The 25699-nt window shown below is 53.1% G+C and overlaps 10 protein-coding genes across 10 annotated transcripts; 5 read left to right on the forward strand and 5 right to left on the reverse strand.

The window, feature by feature from the left end:
- Positions 1-205: 205 nt before the first annotated feature.
- Positions 206-2137, forward strand: N7482_009791 (uncharacterized protein; the record flags this gene model as incomplete). The annotated part of the gene is made up of 2 exons (XM_056691915.1): positions 206-350; positions 420-2137. The coding sequence occupies 2 exons, from the start codon at positions 206-208 to the stop codon at positions 2135-2137; spliced, it is 1863 nt and encodes a 620-aa protein (XP_056539621.1).
- Positions 2138-3728: 1591 nt separating this feature from the next.
- On the forward strand, positions 3729-4916 carry N7482_009792 (protein kinase domain-containing protein; the record flags this gene model as incomplete). Its single annotated transcript, XM_056691916.1, has 1 exon — positions 3729-4916. The coding sequence occupies one exon, from the start codon at positions 3729-3731 to the stop codon at positions 4914-4916; it is 1188 nt and encodes a 395-aa protein (XP_056539622.1).
- Positions 4917-5700: 784 nt separating this feature from the next.
- N7482_009793 (SRPBCC domain-containing protein) lies at positions 5701-6336 on the reverse strand (the record flags this gene model as incomplete). The annotated part of the gene is made up of 1 exon (XM_056691917.1): positions 5701-6336. The coding sequence occupies one exon, from the start codon at positions 6334-6336 to the stop codon at positions 5701-5703; it is 636 nt and encodes a 211-aa protein (XP_056539623.1).
- Positions 6337-6647: 311 nt separating this feature from the next.
- N7482_009794 (ankyrin repeat domain-containing protein) lies at positions 6648-9006 on the reverse strand (the record flags this gene model as incomplete). The annotated part of the gene is made up of 2 exons (XM_056691918.1): positions 6648-8755; positions 8955-9006. The coding sequence occupies 2 exons, from the start codon at positions 9004-9006 to the stop codon at positions 6648-6650; spliced, it is 2160 nt and encodes a 719-aa protein (XP_056539624.1).
- Positions 9007-10318: 1312 nt separating this feature from the next.
- Positions 10319-11410, forward strand: N7482_009795 (uncharacterized protein; the record flags this gene model as incomplete). Its single annotated transcript, XM_056691919.1, has 1 exon — positions 10319-11410. One exon carries the CDS (start codon positions 10319-10321, stop codon positions 11408-11410), a length of 1092 nt encoding a protein of 363 aa, XP_056539625.1.
- Positions 11411-12305: 895 nt separating this feature from the next.
- On the forward strand, positions 12306-13400 carry N7482_009796 (uncharacterized protein; the record flags this gene model as incomplete). Its single annotated transcript, XM_056691920.1, has 1 exon — positions 12306-13400. One exon carries the CDS (start codon positions 12306-12308, stop codon positions 13398-13400), a length of 1095 nt encoding a protein of 364 aa, XP_056539626.1.
- A 231-nt stretch (positions 13401-13631) lies between these two features.
- N7482_009797 (uncharacterized protein) lies at positions 13632-15562 on the forward strand (the record flags this gene model as incomplete). The annotated part of the gene is made up of 6 exons (XM_056691921.1): positions 13632-14076; positions 14136-14472; positions 14528-14799; positions 14854-15029; positions 15089-15371; positions 15423-15562. 6 exons carry the CDS (start codon positions 13632-13634, stop codon positions 15560-15562), a joined length of 1653 nt encoding a protein of 550 aa, XP_056539627.1.
- Positions 15563-15764: 202 nt separating this feature from the next.
- Positions 15765-17345, reverse strand: N7482_009798 (uncharacterized protein; the record flags this gene model as incomplete). Its single annotated transcript, XM_056691922.1, has 6 exons — positions 15765-16333; positions 16397-16464; positions 16521-16903; positions 16964-17031; positions 17091-17127; positions 17217-17345. The coding sequence occupies 6 exons, from the start codon at positions 17343-17345 to the stop codon at positions 15765-15767; spliced, it is 1254 nt and encodes a 417-aa protein (XP_056539628.1).
- A 1649-nt stretch (positions 17346-18994) lies between these two features.
- Positions 18995-21188, reverse strand: N7482_009799 (NADP-dependent isocitrate dehydrogenase; the record flags this gene model as incomplete). The annotated part of the gene is made up of 7 exons (XM_056691923.1): positions 18995-19919; positions 19990-20026; positions 20098-20236; positions 20307-20340; positions 20403-20413; positions 20595-20630; positions 20886-21188. 7 exons carry the CDS (start codon positions 21186-21188, stop codon positions 18995-18997), a joined length of 1485 nt encoding a protein of 494 aa, XP_056539629.1.
- Positions 21189-22429: 1241 nt separating this feature from the next.
- N7482_009800 (C-1-tetrahydrofolate synthase) lies at positions 22430-25526 on the reverse strand (the record flags this gene model as incomplete). Its single annotated transcript, XM_056691924.1, has 5 exons — positions 22430-22538; positions 22634-25161; positions 25225-25262; positions 25314-25334; positions 25406-25526. 5 exons carry the CDS (start codon positions 25524-25526, stop codon positions 22430-22432), a joined length of 2817 nt encoding a protein of 938 aa, XP_056539630.1.
- Between the last annotated feature and the right edge of the window lie 173 nt (positions 25527-25699).

Raw genomic sequence — 25699 nt, forward strand, 5'->3', positions numbered from 1 at the left:
GAGCGAGGGGAACGGGGAGGTGCCTGGTGGGATGACCGAGGATCCCGCAAGGTCGCTCCGCTTCCCCCCAAAAAAACCCGCGGACGCGCTGTTCTCTCAACTCCTCCACCCCGACCGTCACCTGCCAATCATGGCCCAAGCATGTGTATTTTGTCGCCAGATCTGCCTCTCATGAGAGCGGTGATGATTGCCTAGGACTGCGACCATGTCCATTTCCAAACGGGTCCTTGCGCAACGGTGGATGCCCGTAGAGCAGTACCCGATCACCAAAGCTATCAACTCGCATGTGCTGAAAAAGCTCAAAAGGCGGACTGCGCTCCAGTCCAGCATTGTGAGCGACGAACTCTGCGGTGTGTATGGAGCTTCCTTGATTTTAAGCTAGAGCTCCAGTACACTGACCCGATACCATCCTCGCACAGCGGATGTCCTCCAGCGAGTGTCTCCCTACCTATCTAGAAGCTCCCCAATCGACGTCCTCGACCTCTGGCCCAATACGGGTAATTTTTCCTCAAAGATTAACGACTACCTCCGTCCTCGCCGTCATGTCCTCATCGAGCCCGACCTACCCTCCTATGAGCCGTTTCTCAAGCAACTCGTGGACACCAGTCCCAGCTATAAACTGCTGTCCATGGACCTCTACACCAAAGCAGACTGGGGCGATGTCTTTGAAGAGCATTTCCCAGAGCAAGTCTCCTCGCACAAAAGGCAGGCAATAGACCAAATTTTGCCCAAGAACGACACCCTCCTCGTCCTGGCCAGCCCACCCCTTCCAGCCCAGAAAGCCGACCACTATACACCGCAACGGTGGTGGAGTGCGATGATGGAAGCCTGTATGCAGCAGAAAGGGATACACAGATACGGCAGTGTACGGATTCTAGCATCGATTCCGTCATTGGAGGTGGAAGGTATTGTCCCTCGAACAGTGGGCGAACGCAGACGGCCGGCCCTCTTGACAGAGACCGTAGCGCTACATGCCCTTGAGGTCGCAAGTCCCTACGAGGAAGAAGCGTCGTGGGTGACCCTAAAGCCATTGGACGTGACAATCAAGGGCAGGGAGCGAGTCGCCGAACGGACTGCGGCGCAAAAGATTATCACCCCGTCGGGTCGCGAGCCTCCGCCCCTGGAGCTGGCTCCAGTATCTCTAAAACGAGAGAGGTCGGACGTACCGCATTCTCCTCGGATTCTCACCGAGCGACACAAGGTCCTATTGGCCGACATTGAGGCTGGGAATAAGGAAGACCCTAACATTCCTATCACAAAGTCGGCGGCCAAAACAGCGCGACAGAAAGCTCAATCCGCCTTCTACAAGGAGAATAAGATTGCACACAGCCGTCTCGAGCTTGCACACCGTAGGGTCGAGATCGATCAGACAATGCGGGCCCTTTCTCGAGCAGCTGCGGATCCCAGCAAGACCGTGAAAGATCTGGAGCAGCTTGATAATACGATCGCGGCCCAAGAAGCGGGACTAGCCGATCAGTATGCTAGCATGCATCATCGTCTGTATAAAAGCTGGGATCGATTTGTTGATGATTATCGCACGATGAACGTGTCCAACAACTTCGATGACTCCGTCCTGTTATGGGATCAACGGCCATGGGAACCACTGCGCATCGACAAGCTTGAGCTGTTTCCTCGTGAACCCCGATCCATCATGTATTTTGAGGCCGAGGCCAATCCCGTGTACCTCCAAAAGATCAGCCACCTGTCGGACGAAAAGCGGGGACAGATTTTCGGGCTCTTCGAAGCATTATCGCTTGTGTTCGGCCCGCGCAATCACATCACCGTGGGCGAGCTGTTCAAAATCTTGTTTCTGGACCGTCCCACCAACGAGCTCCTCCAGGCCATCCCCGGGCTCGTCCCCTTCGCGATGAAGCGCCTGAAGCCCGGCAGTGGGCCTATCCCGCTGGCCCACCCCACCGTTGATCCAAACGCTTGCTTCCAAGAGAATCTCAACTACGACGTGGGCGACGTGCGACTGCGGTGCATCCCCATCCCCACGCTCTGGGACATCCTGCTGGAGTACCAGAAGCAGGCGCCAGACACCACAGCGATCCAATTTAGCCGCATGATTGGAGCCACCCTGACCTCGTTCCGAGCCGGACGTAACCTGATGGTGCCGCCGAAACGCCTGCACTAACACCCTATACCCCAGGTTTCGGAGTGTACGTGAATATGCCGCCTTCTATGTCCATCACCAAATTACTGTACGATTAGCACATCAGCACCTTAGCGATCCCCCTTTTCCACGTGTATACTACGTCAAAGGCATGCGCCTCTGCCTCCTCTGGCCATTTGATCAATTTTCTACCATTTCCTATCAAAATCCTGCTTCATCCTACCAATCAAAAGGCCCCCGTCGATGCCCGAGGAAGCATAGACCGGCCTGGCCTTATCAAAGAGGGCCCAACAGGGACCGCACGGGGCCGAGCGATTGGCCCAAACTCCTGGGGCATCCTGCAAGAACCCGCCCGCCCCATCCCGGCTTCCGCGCAGTAGTTTCAGACATGCCGTCGTGCATGTATACTTCTAGTTTTGTGGGGGTCCGATACTTTGCTTCCGACTGATTTCCATGACCGCTGATCTAGCGGGGAGTCATAGGGGTGTCCAGATTTTCCCCTTCCCCAAAGTGGCGGGCGTTAAAGACGCATGCGGTGGAGCCGCTCTGCGCACGCATTCGGATCTCAGCCTCGTCCTATCGACTCCCTGCTAAGACCACTAGACTACGGAGTAGAGGAGTAGACGATAGGGAAACAAAGAAACAAACAAATCCCAAGACAAACGGAGAAAAGAAAACAAGGCCAATCATTTCCCCGGTGGAGTGGAAAAAAGAAGGAAATAGGGAAATGAACCAGTGGAGCCCCAACCGATCAGCACGAGCCACCCGGTAAATTCCCTTCGGCCATTCGAAAGGGCATCTACGATTACCACCGTCGTATCAGACCCCTCGAGAGGGTCTCGGGCGCTACCTTTGGACCACCTCAGGGCCACCTTCGGACTATCGCACTGCTACCGTCGAGATTGGCCGGTGATTGACCCTGTTTCTCCATCACGCTGTCTTCCACCTGGTCGAGACCGGCCAATCGACCGCCCTGGTGGGTTCCTTTTGGTCACTCTCTCTTCAAAGTTTTCGCTCTCTTCCTAGTCATTTGATTCCTTCGTCTCTAAGCTCCTTCTAAAGTGGGCGGTCCCTGTGCCCATTCATCACATCCCAGCATGGCTGCGACGCGCCGCCGCAACCTTGGCCCTCTTTGACCTCTTTGTTTGACCTGCTCTTTGTTTGGCCTGCTCTTTATCCTCTTTGCCGTCTTTCTCAAGTCTCACCCTCCTCATTCCGATTATTTGCCGACTATGCCTATATAATTCGCCTTCGGTCCGAGTCGTCGTATTTGGCCACCACGGAAGGATTTTGACTCGTCCCCTATTCGCCGCCCCACACGTCATACTTGAGCCCTGAACCGTGGATATTGAGGACGCAGTAGACTCACGCCCGCTGTTGTCCGTTTTTGAGGGTGGCGCTGCTATCGCTTTAGTGATAATCTCACCTGCGTCGGGCGTGCAGCTCTTAATTTTGCAGTGTTTCTTATCTATGCGAATCGCAGCGTGAGACGCCTTACTTGCTTTTTTTTCTCGTCCACCATTTATCTACACCTACTACGCCGGCAGTAGTCCGCCTTGCGACTGCAATTATTTTTACTCACGGTGCCGCGATGGCTCCCTCAACTTCGCCAATGCGCTTGTCCCTCAGTACTACACACGGTGGACAAGGCGTCACGCTGCAAACTCCAACCCAAACCTCGGCGTCCAGTCTGACGCCCCCGGTCACCCCGATCGGCAAGGAAGCCGGGGACCCTGAGCGATCCATCCCAAGTCCATTGGAGGAAACAAACTCCGAGCAAACAGCCGCGCAGGTGAAAAGGAACGTGATCACCCCGCTGCGCTTCTCGGACGATGTGGAAATTTGTCGCGACAGCGCGGATCGCCCGATCGAGTTTGGTCGAGGCGCGTGGAGTATAGTATACAAGGCGCGCTCGATTCCCAGCGCTCCCGCTGCCAACCTCCATACTCCGCCCAGCTCGCCGATCACCACGAGTCGCATTCTTGCGGTGAAAGCGCCATTGCGCCGCGATGCCCGAAAAGTGCTCCAGGCCGAGGCGCTGACATTGACGCGTCTGAATTTGACCCCGGGCTACGAGCAGCATGTCGTGCCGTTCCATGGCCTCCTTTCAGATTCCGATGCGTTGGTCATGTCCGCCGTTCCCCTGGCGCTGTCAACATACATCGAAGACCAAGCCGATCTGCGAAAGAAGCAGCCCTCAACAGCGACCATGTACGACCCCGTCCAAGGACCAGATTCATGGCGCGATATGGCGCGCAAGTTGATCAGTGGCCTGGCATGGCTGCATGATACTGCAGGTATCATCCATGGAGACATCAAGCCTCACAACGTCCTCCTCCGCTCAATCGCAGCCGACGAGAGCGCATTCCCTCACGAACCCCTTCTCGCAGACTTCTCTTCCGCGATCGCCATACCTTCAGACTCCGCGCAAACCCCGGATCCAAACCACGCCGCGATGTCAGCATTCACGCCGCCCTTCACCGCGCCCGAGCTACTCACGCTCGCATCTTTGAAATCCGGCGACGTGCTGTCGACACCAGCCTCGGACGTCTTTTCACTTGCGGCTACGTTGATCGCCGCCGCAACTGGGGATCTTCTTCTGTATCCTAGCGCAAATAAGATGCAGCGTCTAGCTATGGCACGCGACGGACACCGCATCCTTGACTTCACTCGCTCCGGCTCAAATGGCTGCCGCGTGCCATGCAGAGGGTTCGTCGAGAAACTTACCCAACCAGCTGTTGCCAAAGACCCGACCCAGCGTATTCCTACGCAGAACTGGCTGGTGCTAGCATCTTCGTGAAGCTGTCTATTAGTGTGTCGAATGCTTCTGTTGATCTGCGACGGCTATTTTACACCCTTAATATTGTCGCATATTCTTGCTTTTATTCTTACATTTTTTTTTTTGTTTTTGTATAATAGATCTGCATCTGGTGAGCATTTGTTCTGGAATTTGGTTTTGGTTTTGAGCTTGGTTCGTCAAACCCGAGGCTCGGTTGGCATAGATGAGATACCCGGAAATTTAGATGGAGTTGTTGAAGCAAGAACCTTAGTTTTAATGTCAGAAACACGTCTGTTATGTTTATATGTTTCTTCAGTAACCCATTGACCTGAATTGAGTTAGATTTAGCTGCTCAACATACTTATCAAGTAGCCACGGTTTCGGCCGTTCGCGGGGCTCCCTCTTTCTCTCCAATGCCCCAAAATTCCATTCCGTTATGGCAAATATGCTCCAGTTGTGAAAGTATTCTGGCTAGCCACACCCTGCCACTGCATGGAAATTAGAGCCCTAGCCTCACCAGACAGATTTGGCTGGCTTGAAAAACAAAGGATCACGTTAAGCTCTCGGATATCAATATGCTAACCAAGCCCAGCCGCATGTCGTGAATCTCATATTCATCTACATGGATGAACTTGATTAAGATTGCCGAAGTGCAAAATGGAGATTATATTTCCATAAGCTCGTAACCGCTTCATACAGCGAGCCCCGTTCATCTCGGGAACACAAGTAAATAACCACATGTCATCATGACCATATGAGCAACCTAAGTGAGCTTATACCCACCCGTTTTCGTAGACTCTGTCGCCTAATTGGAAGCATTCTCCCCACCTTCAATGAATTTCTTCAAATCACTAACCCACAGCTCGAAATTCTGCTGCAGCTTCGCCCCATACATCCACTTGACTGCATAGACCAACCACCCAGCCTGCAACTCCCAGTTCCGCACTTCAGTGCCCTGCACAGCACTCTCACCCTCCCCAATCTCCACGTCGGTAATCTCGTGCACTCGCTCCGCGTTCAAGAGAGACCGCGGAAACGCGCCCGGCGCATCCAGGTCCGCGACCCACACGATCCGACCAGGCGTCTTGGTCTCGGGGTTCGGCGCGGCATATTCAGTGATGCGGAGGTGCACGTCTCGGGCGGCTTGGGGTTTTGTGGAGGTGGAATCCATGCGGACGTGGAAGGTCAGCCTTGTGCCCTTGCGGAGGTGTGGGGAGAGTGTGGCGGGGTCGGAAGTCTGTGTGTCTGCTTGTTCGCGAATTGTCACGCGCGGAACGAATGTGTTCCATTCAGGCCATGTTGATGTGTCCATTAGCACCTCCCAGACTCGTGTCGAGGGCGCAGCAATGAAGATGGAGCTACCCAGCTGGAAGTCTGCGTCTGCGACGGCGATGCCGGGTGTAGGTCGCGTTGAATTCGTGGGGTCCTCGAGGGCGACCATTGTGATGATTTGGCGAGCTTCAATTATGAAATATCTGGATGGAATGAGGTTGAATTTGGAGAGAGTCGCGGGGACGGACGAGGCTAGACGTTACGTACTTCGCCGGCTGCTTGCATCGGAGCCGATAAAGCTGGCAGCTGCTATCGGTGGGTCTTATCGGCGGGCCGCGGCCAGCTCCCGCGGGAGAAAGGTGTATATCGCATAATCGACGACACAAGGAAGTATAAACATACAATGTGCTATATGGACTCGTTTATAGTGGGGCAAGCAATAGGCGCTCTCTATTTAAAACCCAAATTGAATCAAAGCAGTTATGCCATCGAGACTGAATTTATTGCCCGCCAATAATACGACCTCAATGCCTTGAGAACGAAGAAAGTATTCCACCACTCGCTCCTTGACCATCTCTTATCGGGCATCTTGAATTCATCTAGATGGCGCGCAATGAAGGCAATCAAATCACCACATCGGTATCCCTGAGCCCCGATAGTTTCCAAAAACAGCCCCACCATTTCAGGATTCTGGATCTTGATGGCACATTGTAGAGCACTCGCATCATCCTGGAAGCCCAGTAGGGGATTGGCACCTCGATCCAGAAGTTCCCGGGCAATATTTATGCTTCGGTTTTCCATCACAACAGCCGCCAAGGCAGTTCGATTGGCCATCCCCACTGCGTCCACCTTGACACCGTGATCAATGAGAAGCTGTATGATCGGAAATACTTGATCTTCTCTGTGCAGTGTGTCGGACACTCGTTCTTCTCTGTCCACTGTGTCACTTGAGATAGCTCTAAAGAGCAATCTTTCACTCCAACCGTTAAGTGTATAGAGATGATTGGCATCAAATCCATTTTGTAGGAAGTGCGAGATAATCTCAGTCTGTCTGGAGACCGCCGCTCGCGACAGAACTTGCCGACACATGCCATTACTTGGATCAAGGGTCACACCGCGCCTAAGAATCAAGTCGAACATGTCGAATGTGCTGCTGGAGACGACCAACTCGAAGACAGTCTGCCTCTGTGGTAAGATAGTCCAGGGACCAAGTTTGTCTTCATCCAGGATTTGCTCAGCGAGGGTACAATCACCCGACTCGATAGCGAATTCTAAAATTCGGGGCAGATCCACTTGACCCGAGAGTGGTTTTTTCAGGGCACCTTTCTCCACCAGCATCTGACACAGTTCTTTGTGGCCTGCGGTTGCGGCCGCTAGAAGCCCGACCCTTGCTGCAGTGTCTATCGCATGCTTCTCAGCATGCTGAAGCACCACAGTGACCACGGAGGGTCGATTGTTTTGAGCGGCCATCTGAATCGCTTCGTGGCAATCATCTTGTATGACTTCCCTTTCCGGAAAGACATTCGCAGACCGTTCAAGCAAAGTCTTCACAATATTTGCACGGCCGCATCGTGCGGCAATCCTCAATACTGAGAAAAGCTCGACTGCAGTAGGAGGGCAGCCAAATCGTTCAATAGTAGCTTCATCTCCAGCGGCGGCTGCATAGCGGAGAAAGTAGCTCATTTGATCTGCAGGAAGCTGGAGCAATTTGGTATTTAAATCGATGGGCTCCAAAATGAGCGTAGCAAGTGCTTCCCCACCCTGTTCAGCTAGACAGCCCACTTCACGGGCATTGATTTCCCCAGCAGTGCGCAGATGGGCATTCTTCTGAAGCAAGCACCGTACCACAGCCTCGTGGTTGTTTGCTGCAGCATAGAAAAGACGAGTTTCAGGGAAGACCCGATGCGGGACACCATGGCCATTCAGATTTGCACCTGCCTCGAGAAGGTGCTCTACTACCTCCAAGTGGCCATGCTTTGCCGCATTCACCAAAGCGGTCCGACGATCGAAATCAATACCATCCACTTTGCAGCCAGAATCAAGTAGAAACTTGATGCAATCTAGAGATCCTTTTATTGCTGCGGCACTCAAGGCTAAGTCGCTGATTCGGGTTGATTTTGCAGCATCAGTCAAGACCTTAAAAACAACTCGGTCCTCCGCGGTTAGGGCAACATTCTCGGACTCGGGATCACTGGCAATGTCACAAAGAGTCTGCCCAGGCCCATAGAGATCCACGAATATCTGGATAATGTCCACAAGTGTTCCTGCTGCTTCTAGTTTCCCGGCGTTGTAATCATCCTCGAAGAAGTCTGTGTTCCACCCGAGATCTATGAAAACAGGGAGCACTCTCCGTAGCGCGTCCACATTCTCATTTTCGACGATGCGTCGGAAGCTTCGCGGAGATAAATCCCTGGCAAAATGAGAGTAGAGGCGCAGATAGGCTGGCCCGTACAGGGTCCGGCATGTTTGCCCCAGCGCGTTCACTTCTGATGCATAGTCCAAGTGCTCGGTTATAAGGTGGTGGATTTCAGATGGTAGAGAGATCAGGGGGGCATCATCGCGTCCAATTCGCTGATAAATGCATATGACTGGAGGCAGGCGTAATATGTCAAAGCTTCTACCGACGAGAACGAGACTGGATAGCGACAAATGGGTCTCTCGTCTCGGGTATTAGGTAGCTATGCTTACTCGCCCCCACTTTGGACGGCCGTGAGCCATGATCTTATGTGGAGTTTCCGAAGCTCGGGCTGACTTATGCCTGAGGCACCAACAACATCAACCACTGACCCCTGTTTGTTAAGCGTGGGGTCCGAGCTGGGATTTGAACGGTTCGAATCATGGTGAGGAATTTCCAGAAAGGTTGGCCAAATATGGTGGCACTATTCAAGGATCTTGCCATGCCGATTTTGAAAAGGCCGGACCAAGGATCACTGTGAAAGGGAAGCTGAAAAAGAAAGTTCTAGGACATAAGGAATGCAGTCAATAAGTATTTCACTTTACATCATAACTGTGTTGATAGTTTTGGTCAAATAACTAGTGCTTCCCAGCAATTCTTTGTCATCATTGAAATGCTTCAGATGCTCGGTCCATCCAAGGCCTTAGGTCTCGAAGAGCGATGATAGGGAGCTCTCTCGGCCAGGACCAGACGGACTTTGACCAACGTCTCCATCATCCGCTTGGGAGATGTTACCGTGATTGACGCAGTCTATACAGCCAGATTCAAAGCCCGAATGGGGGTTCAAGGAGTCGTAAAGGACATTACCTGGAAGTATAGGTATCCGTGTACAATGTCGCGTTTCCGATCTTTTTGACCCAAAGCTATTGCAATCAGCGCTCATCACAAACCCAGCTCGGCAATGGGATAACTACTGGACGCGTAAACAATGGGTCTGTCATGATGGAAGACTTGACTTGTCCGACTTTACAGGCTCGGCCAGTAGCCCTCGACCTTGCGATGGACCTTGTGCGTCGGATCCTTATTGGCATAATATTGGACTGCCAAACCTGGAGCATAGGCTGTCATTATTGAGCGCAGTACGGAGTCTTCGTGCAAGGATTTCCAGTGAAGCAACATCCAGGTGTTCCGCAAAGCATGGTGAATCCGACAGTGATGTGCATTAATGGCACGGCTGGGTTGAACCCGCTTCTTGGGATTGATTGCAAGAATGGCACGCTTGCCCCTGCCTGATTTGGCTGATCGTACTTGGTAGTCAGCCACTCCCTCCCGTCCCAGTCAGGCACTTCTCTGTTTTTCTTGGTTCTGTGTTATTGTTTATATTGTGAAGATCGCAGGAGCGATAAACGATCCAACACAGAAATACCACCCACCTGAATAGATTCCTTTCTTCTCTTCTCCTCCTCCCCTCCCCATCACGATCTGCTTTCATCTTCCAAGCCTCGGCTGCCTTTCGTTCGGAAAGCATACGCTCTTTATCTCCAGCCTTTAGTACACGGTTCTCACTCCTTTTAATCTACGGTTATCTCGCCTTTCAGCTGTCACCATGCAGTACCAACCGTCTTATCCCCTTACATACTCACACGCTCGGCTGCGTCCGCGTTTCTGCATTTTTCGCCCAGGTGGTCTTCTCGCTCCACTTGTACCCATCGATGAGTTGCCATCTTGGTTGCAGATATGCAACTTCAGTCCAGACATGTTCCTGGGTCTGCAGCCAGTCTCACTCAGTTTCATCCCGCGCGAGGGCGAGTACGATGTGATCTGCCACCATTGTTCCAGCAGCGTCGATTCGTTGCATCAAAGTATTTCTGAACGGAATGAGGATTTCCAGTCGCCTCAGTCTCCTCCAAGCCGGATCAAAAGCTGCCCTGGTGCTTTTTTCTCTCCAGCGCCAGACCATGATGCTTCACCTGCTGTTCAATCAATCAATGTTTTGAGCGAGCCTCCTTTGCAATCAGCGCGTCAAAACCCTCTTGTCGGCATGTGCATGGTTCAATTGCCGACACTATCTGCCAATATTATGCCGTCGGTCATGCCAACGCCTGCAGCTCTAGAAAAAGCCCTGGACATCGCAAGCACATGTTCCTATTTGGGCTCTGATATAACCCGAGTGTCGAAAATATTCACAGAAAATCACCGCAGAACTCAGAAGTCGTCCGGCTCAGACGCCGATTCAGAGCGATCAGTCCAGTCACCCTGCAAGACGCCTGTCCCAAATCCAGCCAAAAGAGTTGACACCCCAGATCCCAGAGTGGAACACATTTCCAGCCCAAACTCTCGGACCGGCTTTGACCCTGCTGCAGAGTTGGCATCGTCCCTCCTGGAATCCTTCCCAAAGGAGGGTCTTCCTGATTCAGCGACCATTTTGAGTGCGAGCCTTGCTTCTACCAGATCTCTCACTGCGGCGGTTCAGAGACTCGAGCAGCTGATAGCTGAACGGAATATCCATCGACGTCCCGACTTCAACCTCAGAAGTCTTCATCGAACTGGCTTTAAGTCGGATGGTCCCTTACTTTCGAAGACAACCAAAGTTCATTCAGCTTCTCCAAAGCGTGTTCGTGCCCGCCACTGCCGTCGTCGTGCAGATAGACCTTCCAAAACCAAATCGGAAGCACTCAAGACGAGTGAGGGGCCCAAACCTGAGCAACAAAACTCCGCTACAAAGAGACGCGACCGCCGGGAAAAGTTGAAACGAAGCAAGGAGGATACTGGTGCCCCAAGTCGCTTCGGTCAAACGATGGGGATGCAGAATGTACATCTTCAACCGCCCTCGTCGCTGAGGCGTTGAGATGGATTGCGTTTGGTGCGACGAGACTTCTACAAGATTTTCAAAGTACAGTTGGTCTCTCTCATGTCTCATATCCATGGTTTTGAAGCTGTTCTTATGTCTTCGCTCATTGCCTCGCCCATTGCTTCTGTTCCGCTCACCGAGTCATTCGCTTTGGTTCATGTTGCGGGTCTCGGCGTTTTCGTGCCCTGTATTGTGCTTATCCTTGTATATAAGTCTGTCGCATCTTCTTGTCGTGTCGCAGAGCTTATGCTGCCATGACCGTTTTACGATCATTGCTGTACATCGAGCTGTCGCTGCTTTTGTGCCTGTCACCCCCTTCGAGTCCTGTCGCTCCATTACTCTTATCGGTCTTTCTGTATTTGCCACAAGTTTTGTCACTCCTTTTGTATCCAGCATTCCTTTTCTGTTTGGCGGTCCCCTTATGTTAGGTCTTGCGTTAATGTTCCGTACTGCACATGCATCTGTCGCTCCTTTGCCATTAGCTAGTTTAGATAGTTTAGATAGTTTTGGGCTGCACCGAGTGGCTTTGCCAAATCACACTCCCTTGATGATGAAGATTTTCCTGCTGATTTCTACCCTTTTGCCTGAAGGGACCAGCCGCTCAAGTCGTCTCAGGATGCGTATCTCCCGCTAAATACCAAAAGGGGGAACCTGCCGCTTCCCCCGCACTCTTTATCTCCCGGCAATCTTGACGACACCCTAGAGGAGTTCAGAGGTCATCATACAATCCCGGAGCTCCATGGCGTGTGTAAAGAAGCCCCGAGGCATTCGCCATGATCGTCACTGCGGGCGATGCCGAGCTAAAGGTATCAAGTGTGATCTAAATCGCCCTCGTTGTCAACCTTGTGTACAGACTGGAGCGACATGCCAATACCCACAGCGAGTGATTTGGATGGGAGATAGGGAGAAAAGGCAAATAGTCTCGAAAGCATCGCCATCATTGAGATCCCCTGCAGTACAAACACGATATACGCCTGTCCAAGAAATTCATCAACCTAAAGCACAGTCCATCAAGATCATACCTATCAACCTATACGGCTTTATCGATCTCCTATCTGACTTTTATCAAGAGATCCAATCCAGCAACCAGGAACTGCCAGACGAAACCATTGAGCTCATCTCTCAAACTTTGGGCTATGCGCGCTCACGTCTTCAAGGAGCGAGCGATGACGATTCTATCCAGTCGCATCTCATCGCCCTCACGAACCTGAGCAAAGTCATCGGCTCTGCACACCCCATCGCGTTATTTGGGATAGCTACATTCGCCATGTTTGAAGTGTGCTGTGGCTCCTTTGGCAAGTGGCAGCGTCATCTACATGGAGCGCGCTCGCTGCTTGACCTCCATTGCACAAACAAGGCCGAACTAGATAGCCTAGCTGGACGAATACCTGGGCTAGCGAATGTACTCGCCTACCTGGTCTGGTTCGATGTCACTGGCACGCTGAATCGGGATGACGGCGCCCTGATATTTGACGATTGGCACCGCGAGATCCTCTCCCAGGAATTCCTCGACTCGGTGGGCTGTCCATCCGATACCTTCGACCTCTTCGTGTACCTGGCCAAGGGCGAAAACGATCTAAACACAATCGAACTTAGCTCCCGAGCAATGCAGCAAATTCTGAATATCAGCAACGATAACTCGACTGATCTCAGCCTTGCAGACGTGGTGTATCGAGGCTCCGCTGCAATCGTCGCTTTCGCCCGAGCGGGGGAGAGCAGCATGTCACCCACGCCTCCGATACATGCAGATGTAATTTCCTCCATGGTAAATAAGGTTTGTGCTGCCATATCAACGATGCCTACTACATCCCGATTCTATGTGCACATAGCTACGCCCGCTTATCTGACGGGCATGCATGCCGGTACCGGGGCCCAGTGCGATGTGCTGCGGGGTTACTGGCAGAATTGCCGGCTGTGCGACTTTCCGAGATATCCGGATGGTCAGAAACAATGCGAGCAAAAGTGGAGGGACAGGGGAATTATCTAAGGATTAATGACACGAGTTGATGTATTTTCAAAGTGCGCCCTGATTCGTCACCCCGCGGGTTCTTCTGGCGCGGATTTGATTGCTTACCGGATGCGGAAGGCAATCAACCAGTTCTCCGCACGGCTTATCTATACTGCTTGACTTTAAATATCGCAGCATGATCCCATCTACTCAGGTGCTGCCTTTTTCTCCTTTTTTAGCCCCTTTTAATAAGCAGATCACCCTTGCATAATGGAAGAAACTACAACTGCATCATCGTATCAAGAGCGCGCCGCCGAAAAGCGCGCCAACCAGCTGGCCCTCATCCCACCCGAGTGGCGACTCTCTCCAATCCCCTCGGCTGAATCACACCCGGATGCACTATCCTATATTCGGCGCGTCCTAACACCTGCAGAGCTCGCACTTACAGAGGAAACGGACATCACAGTTCTACTCCGCAAGCTTTCTTCCGGAGAGCTCTCCTCGCTAGAATTAACCACCACATTCGCTAAGCGGGCAGCACTAGCCCACCAACTCACAATATGCTGTACCGAGATATTCTTCGAGGAAGCATTTGCGACCGCGAGGGAGATGGACGAGTATCTGACCAAGACGGGCAAGACTGTCGGACCTCTCCATGGGCTGCCTGTCTCTATCAAGGACTTGTTCTCCGTCAAGGGTGTGGATACTTCGATCGGTAGAGAACCCCCTCTTCATCCCAAGTCTAAATCCCCTATATATTAATCCTTTGTTCAGGATGGGTCGGCTTGACGAATAGCCCCGCCCCTGCCGACAAATCTGTCGCGCGCACCCTCCGACGGCTCGGTGCCGTACTATACGTGAAGACCAATCTTCCGCAATCAATGATGATGTCTGATTCATACAATCACGTCTTCGGGCAATGTGTTAACCCACTAAACCGCAATTTGATTTCTGGCGGTAGCTCTGGTGGCGAGTCTTCGCTTGTTGCTGCCAGGGGAAGCGTGCTGGGCATTGGCACTGATATTGGTGGCTCCATTCGGATCCCAGCTAGTCTGTGCGGGCTGTATGGTTTGTCGCCAACTCCCGGGCGGCATCCCTATGAGCGCGGAAAGTCAGTGACAAACTTTTTCTGTGTTCTTCGTGACAGGGCACTAATGCGAGTATAGTCCCGGTCAGGATATCGTTCGCTCGGTTGCGGGTCCTATGAGCTGTAGTTTGGCTTCGATTGAGCGATACATGGAAGCCTTATCCTGTGCATCGCCATGGGAGCTTGATCAGCATACCGCTCCCGTGCCATGGAGGCGAAACATGGCCTCGCTAAGGGCCAAGCGTCTCCGAATTGGATTCTTGGTTGATGACGGTGTTGTCAAGGTACAGCCTCCCATTGCAAGGGCTGTCTGGGAAGCTGTCGATGCGCTGAAGGCGGCTGGTCATGAAGGTATGCCCAGTGATTCATCTCGGTGCATTAGGGTTCTCTGACCATTCAATCCAGTTGTCCAATGGGATGCCTCTTCCCACGGATACGCATATCAACTCTGGGAAAAGGCCATCCTCTCCGACGGCGGCGAGGGCTGTCGCAAGAAAATCGAATTAACGGGAGAGCCACTTATTGAGGGCATGTTGGTGGGAACTGAGAAAGATATTATGACGACCTCTGAAACACATCAAGTACTTCTTGCCTCCTTACGACGTGCAGTTCTCTGGCTATGTGCTAACTACTCTCCCAGCTCAATGCCGATAAATATCTCTACGAGAGTGAGTATCTCGACCGCTGGACATCGTCTGGCATTGATGCCCTCATCATGCCGAATACGCCATGGGTCGGATACAAACCCTGGACATGGGTCAAATCTAGCGCGTATGTGGGATACACAAGTATTTGGAACTTGTTGGGTTATGCCGCTTTGACGGTCCCTGCTACAACGGTGTCGAAGGAGAAGGAAGTCATCGACCAGGAATGGATAGATCATGTTCCGCGTAATGCTGGCGATAAGTTTAACAAGGAGCAATGTAAGGCCTCACAGGAGCCCTGAGAAGAGGATTCTACTAACCTGGTTTCAGATGACATTGATCTAGTTGATGGCATGCCTGTTGGGCTGCAGATTGTTGGTGGGCGCTTTGGAGAGGAAAAGTGCGTGTCTGTGGCAAAGGCAATTGAGCAGGCTATGAGATGGAAGGATGCTGCCCGGCCGAGTCTTTGACAGATATCGCATATTCAGTATGCATCATGATGGAGGAGACTGCGCAGATTGTGCTATTTTGTGGACCTGCATCTAAATTTTACAACTTGACAGATAGATAGAATCCGAAGACATTGCATGATGTTCGTTAAATTCGTGTATATGCAACCAATACCAAGCAAGTCGCAACCAATAAGTGCAAAACATGTGAATCTCAAGTCATTCATTCATTATTCATTCCGATTGGAGAGTTCATTCTCTCCTTGTAGTCGGGGAACTCGAAGTCTCCCAGATCCCACTCGATACCAGTATTCCCGGTCCCACTTGCAGTTGCCGAGCCCCTGCGCAATCCCATCTCCATCTCAAACTCCCGGTCCTGGGTATCATGAGGCGCAATTTTCGGACTGGTCGCAGCCGCAGCCGTATCCGAGACCATTCGCAACTCTTTCACGACGCGGATTCCATCCTCATCCGCACCCTGGCGATTGGCCTCTTCATCTTCCGTACGGAGCTTAGATATACTAGCGGTATATGATGGTCCCACGAAGAGAAAATCGTTGTAGAAGATGCCGCCGTCGGGCCTATGGGGGTCGAAGGTGGACGGTTTGCGGGAGGAGGTGAGGTGTGTCGTGGTGGAGGGGGTCTTTGAGGCAGGTGAAGAATGTAGAGGCTGCGGGCGGAAGCAAAAGGAGAAGATGCGCGAGAAGAGAGGGTGCAGGGGTGGGAGGCAGGCGCAGATTATGGAAACATCAGCCTCAAGAGACGACCAAATGGCTGCTTCGGCGTTTGTTCCTTCGCAATATTAGTAAGGTGACGAACATGAAGTGTAGGGTTTGGTAGTCTGGATATACTCACTGGTGAAGTCATGTCCTTTAACCATGACGCTCAGCTCGTAGAGTCGGGCTGAGCTAGTCGCGATCACACTATGGGAGTTGTTAGCACAGAGGGAACCCCCAAATCTGGGGAATAAGAAACTCACATGATTCCGAGACCAAAAACCAACATAACCCCCACCTTCTGCCGACGTGGCAGCTGCAATTTGGATAGCAAAGGCATAGGGAGAATCAAAATAACAATGTCCGTAACGATTTGCATCGCCGCATTGGAATACCACACAGGACCCTCGGACAGACAATGGCTCTCACGAGCCTGATGATTCGCGCTCCAGAAATAGTGGACCGGTACGCAGAAGAAGAATCCACTAATCACCATCCACAGCCCGGTGATGATGAGAAAGCCCATGGTGATATATGTGCAAATTAGGAAACTTCGGTTGTGAAATATGCGTATGTAAAGAACAAGCGCGGAGAGCTTGGCCAGGATGAGGGATAGGTTGTAGAACGGCACAGAAAGCCAGAGGTACTGAGGAGGTTCCGTTAGTACTTCAGCTTGGAATGCGGGCTGCGAAGGGATTGGACGTACGTGCATCTGGTCTTGAATCACGTCCTCGGGAAGTTGTTGTCTGTGCTTTCCAAGACCATGCTGACGCTCTATTTGACACAATGTCAGCTTCATTAGTCCAGAACGATCGCACTCAGGGCTGACGTACCGACAAGGATGAAGGCATAGAATGTGATGGAAGATAGCTAGGTAGGACATATTAGCATTGCATCTCCAGTCTGAAGAGAAAAAGGGTGCCTTCCCCTTCTGTTGAAGACAATGATAACAGACTTACCAATGCAAATAAAACAAGCAAGTCGTCATACCCCGGGCTCTTGACTATCCTGAACCTCGTCCACAGACGGGCAGCGACGAACAAGCTCGCAAGGACGGTGAAGAGTGTGGTGATCAATAGCACCCGCATATTCAGGGATAGTGATCCGTAACGTCGATAGTTCCATCGAATAGTATGTTTACGAGCTCAGGTGAAGATTTGTTGCAGGGGACAGGCGTGTTCCCTTTGGGTGAGTGCAGCAGCGACGTATCCCAGCTCGACCACCACTTTATGATGAACGCGCAACAAATGCAAGTCGAATAAACGAATGTGTCATTCAAAGATGGACAAGAAGTGAGTGAGTCGTTAGTAGTTGATATGGTCGTTCATGTAATACCGGCTAAGAGTTTTCGATCGTAGTTATCTTATATATCGATCGGTCTCATCACAGTTCTTCAAAAGCCGAATTACGGGTAAAGTCGTGCAAAGGTTCTGCATGGCTTATCAAAAATCCGCGACTCGCACTGAACTTCCCAAAAAGCAGTGATCTCATCGCCGACGTATGGTTGGCCGTACCATGCACATCCAACCTGCCAGACGGCCGCATTTGGCAACAGTCTCATCGCCGATTGCGTAAAGAATCCGCAGTCTCGCCGCCTCGATAGCCACACCTTACTTCGACCCGCCAATTAGACCGAAACCCATAAATTTGGCGCGGTAGTTGGACCAGGATAAGGTCGTGGAGTCGCGATCTGTTTCCGAGGGTGTCGTCCGGGGTGTGGATCTCTCGGTACGAGAGAGCAACGATGGACGTCGAATCATCGCTGAAATTGACTGAGGCTGGCCCAAGTACTGTGAAACCTTGTCATCCCCATGCTCACCTGCTGATGGTCTGTTTGAACGTTGAACAAAGCTTCGTCTCCATGTCGCCTCGCCATTCATGACTCGTGGGCGGCCTCCGTCCAACAGCACTGTCGCGACCTGAATCGCAAGTCACGGTTCTGCTTGGCTCGACTTGATGGTGGTTTCATGGTTTATCTGTGCCATGGCAAGGCACTGCACCACTCGGGTGTACTTTTCTTCTTGGTAGGGTGGCGGCGCTTCATGAGATCGGGCCTACACGGTGTGGGACTCGGGGAGGCCGAGGATGGACTCTGCTTGACGGCTTGCCTGAAATATCAGACTCGGGGAGAAGGACCCGGAGAACTCCGTTCGATGGTTGTAGGGGCAAAGACAGCCCTTTGATCATGCGATAGTGGGGGTTCATGGCGTTCCGGGGTGTTGGGGGCAAACCCACAGTAAGCCTCCAGTGTCATACTGATAAAACACTAAAAGATGGGGGTTAATGGGAGGTGAAGCTTGGTTCGAGAATTGGGCCCAGCTGGACCTTCTTACGGGCGTTTTGCCGTTAAGTCGGTGATTTTGGACCCGCAGTGAATGAACGTGCTCAAGAAATGAAGCAAAGAAAGCAGGTGGTACACTGAAGAACAATATCTTAGTTGCCGTTCTCCGTTCTTATTTCTATGGAAGGATACTGAATACTACTCTTTTATGGAGAATCGTATTTTTACTAGGTTCGTTTCAAGTTTTAAGTCACAAATAGCGAGAAGAACGAAGCACGAGAACGAAGCAAAAAAAGTGGTATTGAAGAGCAAATTTTTGATTCACCACAGCTGTACATTGCTCAAGCTAGACCAGGCCAATCGTGCTGTAGCCCCGTCTCTAAATTGGGGTAGCGCAGATATGATATAGAAAATGCATCAGAACTCTTTGACGAAAATGGAAATCACAAGGGAAATCTACAGGCGAGCGCTGAGGTTTGCCTTCAGGCGCCGCTCAACGGCAGCCATGTACTCGTTGGTGGTAACCCAGGCCTCGCGGTCCTTGCGGCCGCAGGCAAGGGCCAGATCCTTGGTCATGATGCCCTCGTCGTTGACGACCTCAACGCAAGCGCGCTCGAGCTCCTCGGCGAAGGCAACGACCTCGGGGGTCTCGTCGATCTTACCGCGCTGGACGAGGCCACGGGTCCAGGCAAAGATGGAAGCGATGGGGTTGGTAGAGGTCTCGCGGCCCTTCTGGTGCTCGCGGTAGTGGCGGGTCACGGTGCCGTGGGCGGCCTCGGACTCAAAGGCCTCGCCGGAGGGAGTGACCAGGGTGGAAGTCATCAGACCGAGGGAGCCGAAGCCCTGGGCGACGATGTCAGACTGGACATCGCCGTCGTAGTTCTTCAGCGCCATGACGAAGCCGCCCTCGCTCTTGATCATCTGGGCAACCATGTCGTCAATCAGACGGTGCTCGTACCAGATGTTCTTGGCGTCGAAATCCTTCTTGTAGTCCTTCTCAAAGATCTCCTGGAAGATATCCTTGAAACGGCCGTCATAGCGCTTGAGAATGGTGTTCTTGGTGCTCATGTACAGGGGCAGACCCTTCATGAGAGCCATCTGGAAGGAGGCATGGGCGAAGCCAGCGATGGACTCATCGGTGTTGTACTGGCACTGGGCGACACCACCGCCGCTCTGGAAGTCGTAGACCTGGACGCGCTCGGGCTCACCACCAGCAGGGGTGTAGACTAACTCGAGCTTACCGGGGCCGGGGATAACACGGTCCTGGGCGCGGTACTGATCACCAAAAGCGTGACGGCCAATGACGATGGGCTTGTTCCAGCCAGGCACCAGACGGGGAATGCGGGGAATGATGATAGGCTCACGGAAGACGGTGCCGCCACTGGGGAAGATCATTAGTCGATCGATCAGGGAATAGTCGGTTCAAAATAAGGTTAAAGGTGTCCACTTACAGGATGTTACGGATGGTGCCGTTGGGGGACAGCCACACTAGGGAAGTATTAGCATTCGGGCCGTGGAGACACAGCAGCATATAATTTCGGGGAGGGACGGAAGCGTACTCTTCTTCAGCTTGAACTCCTCAACACGAGCCTCATCGGGGGTGATGGTGGCGCACTTGACACCGACACCGTACTTCTTGATGGCCTCGGCGGCATCAACGGTGACCTGGTCGTCGGTCTCATCACGGTACTCCAGACCCTAAAAAGCGAAAAGGATCAGCACGGAATATCGCCTAGCGACGTCATCGACCCGCCATGGAGTAGCTTACCAGGTCGTAGTACTTGAGATCGATGTCGAGGTAACTTGATTTGGTCTTAGCGACATGTCGGGACGATTACTTCGCCAACATGTGGGAGGCACTTACGGCAGAATCAACTATCAAAGCCAAGTTAGTCACGGTCTAAATTCGAGGCGCAACGAGCCAATGTGATGCATCAATCCCGCATGCAGGCAGAGCCGCAACCGGGACGATCATGCAGGTCTAGGCCAGAACCAGGCCGATGAGGCGAGGGGTAGAAAAAGCAACGACGGGGAGGGGGAAGTATCCGCGGCTTACCTTTTCTCTGATTTCTTGCCAGATGATACGGGTCATCTACATTAAATTAATAATTCCTCGGTTAGCACATGCTTCAGGCAGGTAAGTCGGTCGAGAGCATCGTTTTTCGCAGCGTCATCCCTCGGATGAATAACACATGAATAGTACGGGATCTCCCGAATGCCCCCACCTTGGCAGGGACCGACGAGACGAAATGTATGATCACCCGAGGAGCCACGAGGCGGAGCGAGCTTGTGATACGCCCCGAGGCAGAGTTTGAACTATAAAAAGGAGGGGAAGGTTCAGCCATACCTCATCACCGTCCAGTTCCACCACTGGGTTCTTGACCTTGATCTTGCTGTCGGAAGTCATGGTGCGGGATTGGGTCAGGTACAGAGAAGGAGTCGATCCGGACCAGCGGGAAGACGCGGCGATGCGGGTAGTGCGCGGGAGGCGAAGGGCGGCAGAGGAGAAAGATCGTTGAGAAGGAGTAGAGGAAGAGGCGAAAGAAGTGGAAGAAAGAAGGCGAGCAGAAGAAGAAGAGAGAGGGGCAGTGGGAGGAGGGGTCGCAAGGGACCGGCGCGCGAAAGCGGAAGCGGACCGAAGGGAGTTCATCGTGGGAGCAATCGCAATCGCGGTGCTGTGCTTCGGGAAAGGGTCAGCGCGAGATTCTGCCTTTCTCTTTGGCCGGATTGGCTGGTTGGGCAAGGGACCGGAGGGAAACAGTTGGCCGCTCTCGCCGTGACGAACAACCGAGGGACAAGGGAACGATATTCGGCAGAAAGGAAGGCGCGGCAGTGGAGTCCGAACGCCTATCCCCGGCGTTCCCGCCGCATCGCTCTGCGATTCCACCGTTCACCTCACGCCGGGCGGTCTGCAACACTGTTTTTTCCGGAAGTTCCTGGGTGCGCAGGGCCTGCCAGCGCCCTGGGACACCTTGCAAGACCTGGCAAGACTTTGGGGGAGGGCCGGGGCAGAACGGAGGGCCCGGAACAGTACACTGACTAGGAGGCAAATGGGGACTGGGAAATTACCGAGTGGACAGTTGGATGGAGCCAGCGAACAGCGGCCAACGAAGCGAGGACGGCGAATCTGGCGAATCTGGTGAAGAGTCGCGAGGGAGGAGGGAGGAAAAAGCCTTGTCCGGGTTGCTGCTGCAGGAACGTTCTCTTTAATCGTCGAACTCCGCTGGAAGAAGCGCCGAAGCCGGACGTCACGAGACAGACAAGTATGGCCACTAGCAACACTCTTTGAAGTTCCCCAGGTTCACCGTCGTTTATTTATGTTTCGGTGGAGGCATGGATCTTTCCCTGGTCTATGATCCCTTGTTCTGCTCCAAACGAGCTCTTGACTCACTGATCAGGTGCGGTCCAAGGGCGAGTGAGAGAGCGCGTGGCGCTATCCACCGACCCGCCACTCATGCGATTTGCGGGAGGTCTGCCGGAGCTCGGAGCGTCTCTCCGCGGCCTCCTCACCGAAGCACTTTTTCTCTCCCGGGAAACCATCACCCGAATAGCACGATGGAATGAGAGATTTCACTGGTGTCGATCAACTAGAACACAGCGATAATTTACCGATACATAGCAGAGAGAGAAGAGAGAGGAAATGATGTTTATCCAATTGTTTCATATTCCTATGGATCGAGCTCGCGTCCGGTGTTGAAAATTTCTCCGTCTAAAAGACCTGCTCCGATCAGACGCCAGATTATCGTCGTAATGTATGTGTTGAAATAAGTCCCCATCAGGATCCGCTCCAAAAAATTTAGGAACCACGAAGAGCCAGGCACCAATCGCCTCCGTATGTACAACCTACCAATTCGATCCACTATCCAACCTTATCAAAGGGCTGGCATCACTCTAGAACAGTCCGTCGATCTCCCCGGTCTCGGTGTCGATGTCCACATTAAGGTAGCCCGGTGCAGTAGGCAGGCCGGGAATTGTCTGAATGTCGGCTGCCAGAGCATAGCTAGAATCATCAAGGTTAGCACATGATCTCGCTTCAGTCGTGTCGCACCTTAGAAGGCTGGGACTATTCCGTAGAGGAAGGAGGGAAAAGCTCACAGATATCCAGCACCCACGGCCAATCTAACGTCCCGAATGGGTACAGTAAACCCGGTTGGGGCGCCTTTCAAGGCTGGGTCATGGCTGAGCGAGTACTGCGTCTTGGCGATACAGATCGGCAGGTTGGCAAAGCCCTGCTTGGTGTAGGTATCAACCTTCTTCTGGGCGAGCTCGCTGAACTCGACCTTCGCCGCGCCGTACATCGCTTTGCCAATGCACTCTATGCGCTCCTGAATGCTGCCGTTCAGGTCATACAGCAGCTTGAAGTCCTTGGGCTTGGAGCTAGCCGCGAGCACGCCCTTGGCCAAGTCGACGGCGCCGGCTCCACCCTCGGCCCAGTGGTTAGCCGGGATGGCATCCTCCGCACCCGCAGCAATGGCCTCCTCCTTAATGATGGCGATTTCAGCCTCAGTGTCGGTCTCGAAGCGGTTGATCGCGACGATGACGGGGACGCCGTACTGCTTGGCATTGGCGATGTGCTTGCGCAGGTTGACACAGCCCGCGCGGAGAATATCGACGTTTTCGGTACGGTAGATCTCATGCAGGGCGGCGCCGGGGCTAATCTCCGGGCCGCCACCGTGGACTTTGAGAGCACGGACTGTAGCCACGATGACGACGGTGTCGGGAGACAGACCTGACGAGCGGCACTTGATGTTGAAGAACCGCTCACCACCCATAGTGAAATCGAAGCCGGCCTCAGTGACCACAAATCCGGTCTTGGAGTCGTGGTCCTCGTCAGGCTCGGTACCAGCCAGCTTCAGAGCCAGCTTATCGGCAATTACCGAGCTGGCGCCGATACTGATGTTGGCGAACGGTCCGGCGTGCACTAGGACGGGGGTACCTTCCAAACTCTGCATAAGGTTGGGCTTGATGGCATCCTTCATCAGCGCAGCGAGGGCACCGCCGGCGCCGATATCGTCGCAAGTGACGGGGTCGCCGCTCCGAGAAGTAGCGACCACCATGCGGCCCAAACGCTCGCGCATATCCTCCAGGCTGTTGCTGAGCGCCAGAATGGCCATGCACTCACTGGCGACGGAGATGTCGAATCCAGTCTCACGGGTATGGCCCTTCTCAGTGGGAGCCTGGCCGACGGTGATACCACGAAGGTGGCGGTCGTTGACATCGAGAACGCGGCGCCAGGTGATGGTCTCCGGGTCGATGTCGAGACGGGCGAATCTGTGGATCTCATCTTCGGTAAGGTCGTCGGGGTTGGTCTTCTCAATACCAAGCTTCTTGAGTCTCCGGAACATGATGGGTTTGAACTCCCGCACGCCCTTCTTGGCGGGGACAAGCCGCTTGTAGAGAGGGCCATCCTTCTGTGTAGACTCGTGGAACATGCGGGTCTCAATTGCCGCCGCGAGAAGGTTGTTGGCGGCGGTGATCGCGTGGATATCACCAGTCAAGTGCAGGTTGAACTCATCCATGGGAATGACCTGACTGTAACCACCACCGGCAGCACCACCCTTGATACCAAAAGTAGGGCCTTGGCTGGGCTGGCGGACGTTGGCAAAGACAATGCGATTCAGGTGAGCACCCAAGGCCTGGGTGAGACCCAGAGTAGTAGTGGACTTGCCCTCGCCAAGAGGAGTCGGAGTAATACCGCAGACTAGAACATATCGTCCATTGCGACGGTGGGTAAGGCGGTCCAAGACTTCGAGGCTAACCTTAGCCTTGGTGTGGCCGTAGGGCTCCAGCTCGTGGGGAGCAATGCCAACCTCAGAACCAACCTTGGTAATATGCTTGGGGCATTGGGCACGGGAGATGGCGATATCGGAAGGAACGGGAGTCTGCAGTCGAATAGGCAGAGGCGTGATGTGGCGGTCCTTCTGCTTCTCAAAGTAGGCCTTAGCACCGTGGACTACGTTCTTCAGCAGCATAGCCACAGTCATCGGACCAACACCGCCAGGAACGGGGGTGATCTGCGAGGCCACTTGGAAAGCAGACTCGAAATCGACATCGCCAACCAGACGCTGACCAGACTTCCTGGTCGCATCGGGCTTATAGTTGATACCGACATCAATGACGACAGCACCAGGCTTCAACCAGTCACCCTTGACCATCTCGGTCTGGCCAATGGCGGCGACAACGATGTCTGCGTTCTTCACAACGCGAGCAATGTCAGGAGTCTTGGAGTGGCACACAGTGACGGTAGCGTCGGCATTCTTGAGGAGGTAGCTGACAGGGCTGCCAACAATATCACTACGGCCCAGAACAACAGCTTCCTTGCCCGCGGGGTCAACACCGCTAGCCTTCAGCAGCTCCATGACAGCAAGCGGAGTGCAAGGAACGAACAAGGGCCGGCCACCACGCTTGGCCAGCTCGCCAATGTTGATCGCGCCGAATCCATCGACATCCTTTTCGTCTGCAACGGCCGAAGTGATGGTGTGCTCGGACATGTGGCCGGGTAGAGGCAATTGGACCAGAATACCGTGAACGGAGGGATCATTGTTGGCCTGTGTGATCTCCTGAAGAAGCTCCAGCTCGGTGCTCGTTTCGGGGACATTGATGAGGGTGCAGATGATGTTGGTCTATGAGGGAGTGGGCACCAGTAAGCTTATCAGGTAGATCTCGTCAGGGAGGGGCAATCCCACCTCTTCAGCGGCCTTCAGCTTCATGCGCACATAGGTGCCTAGGCAAATTAGCTTGTACTTCCCTTTACACAGTTGCAGAAGAAACTAACTAGAATCGGACCGATTGCCAACTATATATCAGATTAACATATTAGTTATGGCCATCGCTATTTCATCGCTGCTCTTTATATAGCAGGCTTACCCTGGAAGATCACCAGACTCGGCTTGAATCGAGGGTTGGCCACTTGAGTCTTCTCAATCTCGGCCTTCAGGCCCTCGCGAATGCTCTTGGCAATCGCGGTACCGTCAATCTTGGACGCCATGGTGGCGGAGCTGCCGAACGTGCGATGGACAGAGGCGGGTCGGGGGATTTTTACTCCTGAGCTTAGTGGAGAGCGACCGTTCAACGGCGAAGTCGACAGCGACAGTAGAGCAATTCCTCGAACCCCTCGTGCGGAGGAGAAGTGGTTGAAGGGGAGAGAAAACCACGGAGAGA

This window comes from Penicillium canariense (genome assembly GCF_028826845.1).
Source record: "Penicillium canariense strain IBT 26290 chromosome Unknown utg000007l_segment0_segment0, whole genome shotgun sequence".
Classification (NCBI taxonomy): Eukaryota; Fungi; Ascomycota; class Eurotiomycetes; order Eurotiales; family Aspergillaceae; genus Penicillium; species Penicillium canariense.